General features: G+C 48.3%; 1 protein-coding gene across 1 annotated transcript in view; it reads right to left on the reverse strand.

The window, feature by feature from the left end:
- Window positions 1-10,444, reverse strand: part of LOC122547627 (annexin A2-like) — a gene marked incomplete at its 3' end in the record, with an annotated part of 24,971 nt that overhangs the window by 7,009 nt on the left and 7,518 nt on the right. Inside the window, exons 3-4 of the mRNA XM_043686230.1 lie at window positions 2,914-3,001; window positions 309-403 (exon numbers count right to left, since the gene is read on the reverse strand). Coding sequence (XP_043542165.1) covers window positions 309-403; window positions 2,914-3,001 — 183 coding nt within the window. The remainder of the gene's footprint in view (window positions 1-308; window positions 404-2,913; window positions 3,002-10,444) is intronic.

Raw genomic sequence — 10,444 nt, forward strand, 5'->3', positions numbered from 1 at the left:
ACTTCCCCTCCAATTCTTCTCCCTCCTTCTCAATTCCTCTCCATTCCTTCCACCCCTCCATCTTCCCATTTCCCCTCCATTCGTTCCTCCTGCCTCATCTCCCCTCGCGAGTTCTCTCGCTAATTTTCCCCCAAGGAACATTGAGTGTGTTGACCCTTATTGGTCCTTTGACCTCCTTGAGTGCTGCCCATCTGATGTTCTGTTCTCTGTCGAAGGGGTGGTCTGCACTGGCCTGTCTCTGGGATGTTTAACAAACTGCCCATACACCAGATGGAAGGTTGACCAATCGATAACCAGGAGGTACTTACATTCTTAGTGATTCTTTCATAATGGAAGGCGATGTCCTGTCTTTGTGCATTGCTACACCTCGTCAGTATGTCAATGATAGAGTGCTCGTCCACACCTAACACACAGAACAGAAGATGACAGCTTCAAATCCCGACATCAGCGGTTTCCCTTAACACCGCAGGACAGGGCTCAGCAGGCAGATTCCGAACCACCTAAAGACCCTTACCATCCAAAGAAGCAGGTTTAAAGTGTGGTCAACGTTGTGCAACCAATCATTGCACGGTAAGAATCATAGAATCCCTATGGTGCGGGAGCAGGCCATTCAGCCCATCGTATCCGCACCGACCTTCCGAAGAGCATCCCCCCCCCCTCAGCCCCTCCTCTCATCCTCGTGGTCAGGGAGAAAGTGAGAACTGCTGATGCTGGAGATCAGAGTCCAAACGTGTGGCGCAGCCGGTCAGGCAGCATCCGAGGAGCAGGCGAGTCAACATTGCGGACATATCCACATTCCTGCTGAAATGTCGACTCTCCTGCTCCTCGAATGCTGCTTGACCGGCTGTGCGTTTCCAGCACCACACTCTTTTCCCATGGTTAACCCATCTGATTTGCACAACCCTGAACACTATGGGCAATTTAGCACGGCCAATCGATCCTAACCTGCAGATGGTGGGAGGAAACAGAGCACCCAGAGGAAACCCACACAGAGAATGTGCAAGCTCCACATAGACGGTTGCCCGAGGCTGGAATCGAACCCAGGATCCTGGCACTGTGAGGCAGCAGTGCAGCACCAAGCCGCGCCCCAAGCCCACGCAAACGACAACAAAACAATGAACCGATATTGCCGACAAAAGGTAGCGTGCTATCAAAGGGTTTTGACTTGGTGTTCATCAGGAATCCATCAAAGAACGTTAGGTTTGATCAGGAATTTATACGGCTTGAGGAGAAGGGGGATGATTGGATGGCCGGTGGACTTCGATTGGTCAGGAGTTGCCATGGAGCATGCACCAGGGGACCTCGAAGCCTCTGGTCAAATTCAAAAAAATGCAGGCCAGCTTAGACTGGTCAAGCCGTTGCCATGGAGACTTCATTGAAAGAGGCCCAGTGCCTTCATTGGTTGCAATTTAACAAAAGCTTGGGGAGACTCCCTCCACACCTATACATTCTCCATGGCAATGGCTCGATCAAATTCCATTTGCCAACTGACCAGCTCCCTGTTTCATATGTATTATAAAGTGCTGAAACGTGGCATTCTTGCGTCTTGTCCTGATGAGGTTAACAATTTCTACAGTCTGCTTGTTTCTTTAGCAAGTGAGAAAAAGTGAGGACTGCAGATGCTGGCGATCAGAGTCAAAAGGTGTGTGGTTGGAAAAGCTCAGCCAGTCAGGCAGCATTCGAGAAGCAGGAAAGTCGACGTTTCAGGCATAAGCTCTTCATCAGGAATCACATTCCCGAAACGTCGACTCTCCTGCTCCTCGGATGCTGCCTGATCAATTGCGCTTTTCCAGCACCACGCTCTTCGACTCTTTCTCTCAGCAGCGCTCAGGTTCTGAACAACTGAGCAACTAATGAAACGATAATCTGTTCATGACAATGTTGTTGGAGGGAGAACTATTGTCCTGACCTCTAGGGAGAAATTCCCGGCTCTCCTGTGAATGAGTGCTGTGGAATCCTAATCCCAGATGTGGGCCTCAGTTTATTTACACATCCTGATGTTGACTCATTAGGAATCGAAAGGTAGCCAACACCAAAGACCCTGCCAACCAGGTAATGCTCTCTTCCAATCTCTCCCATCAGGCAGAAGATACAGAAACTTGAACACACATAGCAACAGATTCAAGTGCAGCTTCTTCCCCGCTGTTATTAGACTGCTGAGCAGAACTCTCAAGTTTCAAATCTAATGTTGGTCTTGCTTTGTGCTGCTCCTGTGCAGCTGTAACCCTATATATCTCGCTCTGTCTTAGCGCCCTATAATCTGTGTTTTCTTGTTTGCTATGATCTGCCCGCTCTGCCCGCAAAACAAAACTTTTCACTTTACACGTGACAGCAATAAATCAAATGAAATCTAAAGGTGGTGTATCCTCAACATTGGGGGTCAGGTCAGAGTAAGGCCATTGTGGGAAGAGTCAGCATTAGGTCTTACTGACCCTGAGGTAAGATTGAGGTCAAGGAGGGAAACACAGTGGCTCAGTGGTTAGCACTGCTGCCTCCCAGCGCCAGGGACCCGGGTTCGATTCCAGCCTCGATTCGAACCCGGGTTCGATTCCAGAGTTTGTGGAGTTTGTACATTCTCCTAGTGTCTGCGTGGGTTTCCTCCGGGTGCTCCGGTTTCCTCCCACATGTCCAAAGATGGGCAGGTCAGGCTAGATTGGCCATGTTGAATTACTCAGAGTTCAAGGATGTGTAGGTTAGGTGCAATAGGGTAAATGTAGGGTAAGGGGATGGGTCTGGGTGGGTTACTCTTCGGAAGATCGGTATGGAATGTTAGGCCGAAGGGTCTGTTTCCACACTGAAGGGATTCTATGAAGTTTGAGATTGTATTTCAACCTGAACGATGACAGGAAAAAAAACACAGTCCCTGATCGATGTGGGCTCATCCTCAGCACCAACCCAAAGCCAGGAGCTTACCTTTGACTTTAAGAGCATGGTCCAGCTCTGCAGCTGCTTTCTCTGCGTTGAAATTAGCAAGGGGTTTCACTGTGGCCCCATCAGAGAGCTGAAAGATAAGATAAGGAGTTCACCCTCTCTCCATCACCATCCTGGGGATCCTCTCACCCCAACTTTCGGAATCCCGCCACCACAATCCCAGAAACATCCTCGGAAAGTCCTAACTCCCGGGACCTCCGTCACCACGCTGCCAGTAATCCACTCAGCGGAGTATTCCCGTGAATCCCACCCATGTCACATTCCCACCAAACCAATTGCTTTCACTGACGGGTTTCCCAGCAAACTTCCAAACGTTGCTGGGAAGGGAAAGCTACCTTTTGGATGTCGGTTTACTCCACCCAGGAACACCGACCTGGACACACAGGCTGGTGAGGGAGCTCCCAGAGTCTCACAAACAGCACATTGCAAAGTCTGCCCCTCTCCAGGCCCCATCTGAGAATTCAATGGATGCAACTTGACAACGTAGAACAGTCCAGCACAGTACAGGCCCTTCGGCCCTCGATGTTGTGCTGACCTTTTATCCAACTCTAAGATAAAACTAACCTACATACCTTTCATTTTACTATCATCCATGTGCCTATTCAAGAGTCACTTTAATGTCCCTAATGTATCTGACTCTACTCCCACCGCTGGCAGTGCACATTTGCTATGTAAAAAACCTACCTCTGACAGAGGTTTTTTACCCTAAACCTTCTTCTAATCACCTTAAAATTATGCCCCCTCGTGACAGACATTTCCGCCCTGAGAAAACATCTCTGGCTATCCACTCTATCTAGGCCGCATCATCTTGTAGACCTCTATCAAGTCACCTCTCATCCTTCCTTGCTCCAATGAGGAAAGCCCTAGCTCCCTCAACCTGGACGTGCTCTCCAGCAGGTGATCAATGAGTTGGATACAAAATGGGGACAGGAAGAGACATTTCATTTTTATTTTATAAATTGAGGAGGCCTGCATTTTTTTAAAAAGAAAGTCATTCACAGACTGAGAGCATCACTGAGTAGACCAGCTTTTGTTGCCCATCCCTAATTGCCCCAGAGGGCAGTTTTAAGTCAACTGCCTCACTGTGGGTCTGGAGGCCAGACCAGGTAAGGATGGAAGTTTCCTTCCCTAAAGGGTATTAGTGAACCAGATGGGTTTTTCTGACAATCAACTCATGGTCATCATTAGGTTCTTAATTCCAGCATTAAACCCAACTCCCCAGAACATCCAGTCTCTGGATTAACATTCCTGGGATAACACCACTAAGCCACTGCCTCCCCAGGCGATTGGAATTATTTGTACGCTAAAACACTCAATTTTCAAACCTTTTACTGTTTTATCCCATTCATTGATGAGCCACCACTATGTTATTTATGTATTGTCATTCCTCGTTTCATATGTACCTCTCCATGACCTTTGCCCTTCACTCAACTACTGTCTACAATCAAACAAAGTGACCTTTAAATATACAGTTCACTGGCACCTCAAATCCTTCCAGACCCATCACCCATCAAAGACATTTCAAACACTAACTCTGAGCCGAGTGGATAGTCAGCCAGAATCCAATCAATTCTTTCCTCTTTAGGATAGAGTGGATTGGCCATTTTAAATAGTCCATGGTGTCCAGGAATGCATAGGCTAGGTGGACTAGCCATGGGAAATGCAGGGTGACAGGGATAGGGTGAGGGGGATGGGTTTGGGTGGGATGGGCAGTGTGATGGGCTGAATGGCCTATGTCCACACTGGAGGGATGCTATGACTTGCTTGCCTACGTCACAATTTCCTAAATCCAAGCCCTTTAGTCCTCGAGCGGGGGATCCCTGACTTCCGAGCGAGATTCCCAGTTTCTGAGCAGCCTCAGCTGGTCCGACACATCCAGGCTGTGCGCCTTGGGCTTCAAGGAAGTGAAGGCCAGAAACAAGGACCAAAAGGGCTGAAGAACACGGGAGGGGGGACAACAGGCAGGAGAGAATTGCAGACCGAGGGGAAGGAAAGAAACTGAATCAAGTGCAGAGAACTGAGCAGTGGGAAAGAAGTGCAGTGAGCAGCACGGTGGCTCAGTGGGTAGCAGTACCTCCTCACAGTGCCAGGGACCTGGGTTCGATCCCACCCTCGGGCAACTCTCTGTGTGGAGTTTGCACATTCTCCCTGTGTCTGCGTGGGTTTCCTCCCACAATCCAAAGATGTGCAGGTCAGTTGGGTTGGCCATGCTGGAAAAGCACAGCAGGTCAAGCAGCATCTGGGGGGGCAGGAAAGTCGACGTTTCGGGCAAAAGCCCTTCATCAGGAATAGAGGCAGGGAGTCTCCAGGGTGGAGGCAGAAGCCTGTTGGCTCTGCGGTGATTTTATCGATGGGACCATTGCAATGACGAGGGAGCACCCAGAGTCTGAAGTTGTTCGAGTACAACGTTGCTGACCCAGACCCTGGCCGCCACTCCCAATTCACCCAGCCCTCAGAAAGCTGGGCTTGCGCACACAGTCTTCTGTCTTCCCCCCCCAAATGTTTATGAAGTTCTGCTTCTGTCCCCATAGTCAGAGAGTGGGAAGTAAAGTCCCTGGCCAAGCACACATACATAACGATAATTTTGTCAGTCTTTGTTTCCAGTGACCAGCCCTTTCCGATTATTGGTTTTGGCGCCGTGACAGAACAAAACATGACGTTTGGCTGAGAAAATGCTTCTGAGCCGGGAGGGAGCTATTAGCAATTTTTAACACGGCTTTATGACTGTGTCAAGTTACTTTCCATTTTCAAAGACTGTCGATAGTGCCTTCTCTCTGTCCAGCTGTGTTCTCACTGGGTTCTTACATTTGGCCCATTGAGTGCAAACTAACCCTCCCAAATGCATCCCACCCAGACCCTCACCCCCCACCCCCTTACATTTCCCATGGTTAACCCACCTAGTCTGCACATTCCTGCACACAGTGGGCAATTTAGCACAACCAATCCTCCCTGACCTGAGCATCTTAGTCAAGCCTTCCCTTCCCAGAATGTCTACAGTGTGGAAACAGGCCCTTCGGCCCAACAAGTCTATACCGAACCTCCAAAGAGTATCCCACCCAGACCCATTCCCCTACATTTAACCCCTGATTAATGTACCTAACCTACACATCCCTGAACACTATGGGCAATCTAGGTAAAAGTGAGACCTGCAGATGCTGGAAATCAGAGTGGTGCTGGAAAAGCACAGCAGGTCAGGCAGCATCTGAGGAGCAGAAGAATCGACGTTTCGGGCAAAAGCCCTTCATCAGGAATAGAGGCAGGGAGTTTCCAGGGCGGAGGCTGGGTGAATTGGGAGTGGCGGCCAGGGTCTGAGTCAGCAACGTTGTACTTGAACAACTTCAGACTCTGGAAGCTCCCTCGTCACTGCAATGGTCCAAGTCGGTAACATCACCGCAGAGCCAATGGGCTGCTGTCTCACGAGAGAGAGAGAGAGAGAGAGAGAGAGACTGGTGGTGGTTTAACCCATGTCCCAGGCGAGGGAAGTAATCAAGAAGGAAAACTCTTTGTGGGAACCTCAGCCACTGATGGGGATTGAATGCACGCTGTTGGTGTCATAAACCAGCTATCTGGCCAACTGCACTAACCAACCCCCCCTTCTTTGTTCGGTACCACTAAGTGACTAAATCAAAAGCAAAATCAGCACCTGATCAAACTTCATGATAGCATGCCACCTGACCGTGCTATCAAAGCGTGAGCAAGAGTTGATGTGACCGAGGAGCAGCTCCTTGAAAGTGGAGTCACAGGTAGATAGGATAATGAAGAAGGTGTTTGTTATGCTTTCCTTTATTGGTCAGAGTATTGAGTACAGGAGTTGGGAGGTCATGTTGCAGCTGGACAGGACATTGGTTAGGCCACTGTTGGAATATTGCATGCAATTCTGGTCTCCTTCCTATCGGAAAGATGTTGTGAAACTTGAAAGGGTTCAGAAAAGATTTACCAGGATTGGAGTATTTGAGCTATAAGGAGAGGCTGAGCAGGCTGGGGCTGTTTTTTCCTGGAGCGTCGGACCTTATAGAGGTTTATCAAATCATGACGGGCATGGATAGGATAAATAGACAAAGTCATTTCCCTGGGGTGGGGGAGTCCAGAACAACAGGGCATAGGTTTAGGGTGAGAGGGGAAAGATATAAAAGAAACCTAAGGGGCAACTTTTTCACGCAGAGAGTGGTACGTGTATGGAATGAGCTGCCAGAGGATGTGGTGGAGGCTGGTACAATTGCAACACTTAAGAGGCATTTGGATGGGTATAAGAATAGGAAGGGTTTGGAGGGATATGGGCCGGGTGCTGGCAGGTGGGACTAGATTGGGTTGGGGTATCTGGTCGGCCTGGACGGGTTGGACCGAAGGGTCTGTTTCCGTGCTGTACACCTGTATGACTCTGTGAGATGGCGGTTTAAGAGGTTTTAGATGACCTCATGTTTTGTGGAGTGTGCAACCAATCAAGATTGACCAACTGAGTCCAGAGGAATTCAAAATATTGGAATAAGAATGTCAGCAGATAATTGGAGACTGAAATAACTGCATAGAGGGCAATATCCCGTCACCAAGACATGGCAGTATACACGGGCTCTGAGCAGACAGCTCACAGCCAGTCCCAAGACTGAGGAGACTCTCTGAATCTTGTGGTTTTTTTTTTGCTTTTCTTTTTTTTTCTTTTTTCCTTTTGAAATAACTCCATAAAGGGTGACTTGGTGACCAGCCTCTATCTGCACATGGGAGGTCTTTCACACTGATCAGTCTCCCTCAGAGAATCTTCCGGTTTTTTTTCTGTTTTTTTTTGTCCTTTTTTTTTCTTTTTTCCCCCACACTACTGCCTAACTGCGGTAGTGCTTATTTTTTCCCCAGCACCCATGTTGTGTGCGCGTGCAGGTGTGAGACACAGTGAAAGACACAAAGTGAATCTTCCGATTATTTTTTTTTTCTAGCACTTTACTTCTTTTTTCTTTTTTTCTTTTTTTCCTAGCACCCCTCTATGGCACGCTGCCTCAACCTATTTCTTGGTTATATTTTTTTTTAAATAATTTAACCCCCACACTACCACCTAAGTGCGGTAGTGCTTATTTTTTAATCTTCCGGTTATTTTTTTTTATCAAAATAGAGTTTCTCCTGTTTATTTTTTTTTCTTTTTTAGAGAGACCGGGGGGATTTTTTTTTTCTTTTCTTTTTCTTTTTATTTTATTTTAACCCCCACACTACCACCTAAGTGCGGTAGTGCTTATTTTTTAATCTTCCGGTTATATCGGTCAACCTGTGTTCCCTGATTGGTTAACAACCCCAATTAAGGATCTCATAGTCAACAAAATTCACTTGGTCCTCATTCTAATCACTATGGAATCAGAAATCACACGAGAACCAGAATAGTCCAGCAGGTTTATTTGAAATCATTTGCTTTCGGAGCGCTGCTCCTTCATCAGGTACAGTGAGGTGAAGGAGCTGACCAAGAGTGGTCTGAGAGCTTGCGATTTCAAATAAACCTGCTGGACTATAACCTGGTGTTGGTGTGATCTCTGACTTTGTCCATCCCAGTCCAGCACCTACGCCTCCACATCATCGCAGAGACCGAGGTGGGTGGTGACATGGAGATGGAAAGGCGAGTGAGTGTGTGCATGTGGCTCACGTTGCGTCAAGCACGAAAACGAGGTCACAAATAATTGTTCCGCCTCAGGGACACTAATGAAGTTGGGTGTCTATGGGACGGAAGTCAATGGCTTCAGTTCACCTAGTACTGAATTGGAGCACATTGCTGTTCATGCAGCACTGAAAGACAAACAGTTACAGAGCAACCTCGATTATCCGAAGGACACGGGCGCGGAGTATTTCACTCGGTTAATCGTATTCCGGATATTCGAATGCTGGATAACATCATTTAGCCAAGCATCGGGATCTTGCGATCTTGCCGGATAATGTGATGTTCAGATAATCAAATGCCAGATAATCGAGGTTCCTCTGTAGTTGGGGAAATTTAGCAATAGGAGGGGTGACAAGAGTCAAGAGGGTGGTGCTGGAAAAGCACAGCAGGTCAGGCAGCATCCGAGGGGCAGGAGAGTCGACATTACAGGCATAAGCCCTTCATCAGGAGTGAGGCAGAACTGGGTGTCCAAGCCAAAACCAAAGTTGTGTTTTCGGGTGATGGGACGGAGGGGCAGCAGGTAGGTGAGAAATAAGACAGTGCGGATGGGCAAAGTTCGATGTTAGAAGAGGGGAGAGTGAGGAATCAGAAGGAGAGGACATCGATGGTGTTTTTCCGCCTCTGGTTAATGAGTTGGGAATGAAAGCCAGTGGGAGCAGTCTGAGTCGGTCAAAGCTGGACCACAGTGAAGAGGTGCGAGAGAAAATGGTGGGCTCACCAGGTCAAAGGCCGAGACAGATGAGAGGAGAAAGTTTACCGTTCACCACCACCACAAGGATATCACCTGTGACTTCGATAAGGTACAGTAGCAGGCTTGGAAACATCATTGGCACTCAGAGGTAGCACACGAGGAAGTGGAGGATGGAGATGGAGGGCTGGTTTGCAAGAATGAAGGACTCAAGAGTTGGACACAGTTAGGGAAGCTAAGATGCTGGAAGTTAGAGTCAATCGATGTGAGGCTGGAAGAGCACAGCAGGTTAGACAGCATCCGAGGAGCTGCAAAGTCAACGTTTCAGGCCAAAACCCTTCATTAGGATGAATGAAACGTTGACTTTCCCGCTCCTCGGGTGCTGTCTGACCATCAGGATGAAACGGTTTCGACCTGAAACATTGACTTTCCTGCTCCTTGAATCAAGGGTTGGTGTTTTGTTTTGAGGACAAGGGTGATGGAGCAGGTTTTCCAGATAAGTCTATTGTGATCCTTTCCTCTCCTGAGAAAGAGCAGCTAAAGTCATCCACTCCAAAAGGAATACTACTACAAGAATCGCACAGTGCAGGTGGAACTGGGATAGATTTTGCTTCCGTGGTTTGTACCTGGGAATGGGGAATGGGGAATAGGGGCAAGCATCATGCAGACTGATGGAAGGCAATCCCATCACCACTCCTGGATCTCCTGGCCAGCTCTGGGGAAGCATGTGCCAATGCTGTTCAAATTCCAGTGCTCGGGAGACTCTGTGGACAATTGTAGGTGAGAAACAGGAGTCCAGAGAATTCCGTGTCAATGCACTGATTGCGTTTGAAAAGATAGGAGTCCCCATTGTCACTGAGCCCAAGCCCTGTGAATGACTGAAATCATCGAATCCCTCCAATGTGGAAACATGTCCCTTTGGCCCAACAGGTCCGCACCGACACCTCCAAAGAGTAACCCACCCAGATCTATTCCCCTATATTTACCCCAGATTAATGCTCCTAACCCACACACCTCTGCACACTATGGGCAATTTAGCATGGCCAATCCACCTAACCTGCCCATCACAATCACCTGATGAAGGAGCGATGCTCCGAAAGCTAGTGCTTCCAATTAAACCTGTTGGACTATAAGCTGGTGCGCCCACACCTCCCCCCTCACTTCCCTCCAAGGCCCCAAAGGAAACTTCCATATCC

Source organism: Chiloscyllium plagiosum, unplaced genomic scaffold (genome assembly GCF_004010195.1).
Source record: "Chiloscyllium plagiosum isolate BGI_BamShark_2017 unplaced genomic scaffold, ASM401019v2 scaf_1808, whole genome shotgun sequence".
Taxonomy (NCBI): domain Eukaryota; kingdom Metazoa; phylum Chordata; class Chondrichthyes; order Orectolobiformes; family Hemiscylliidae; genus Chiloscyllium; species Chiloscyllium plagiosum.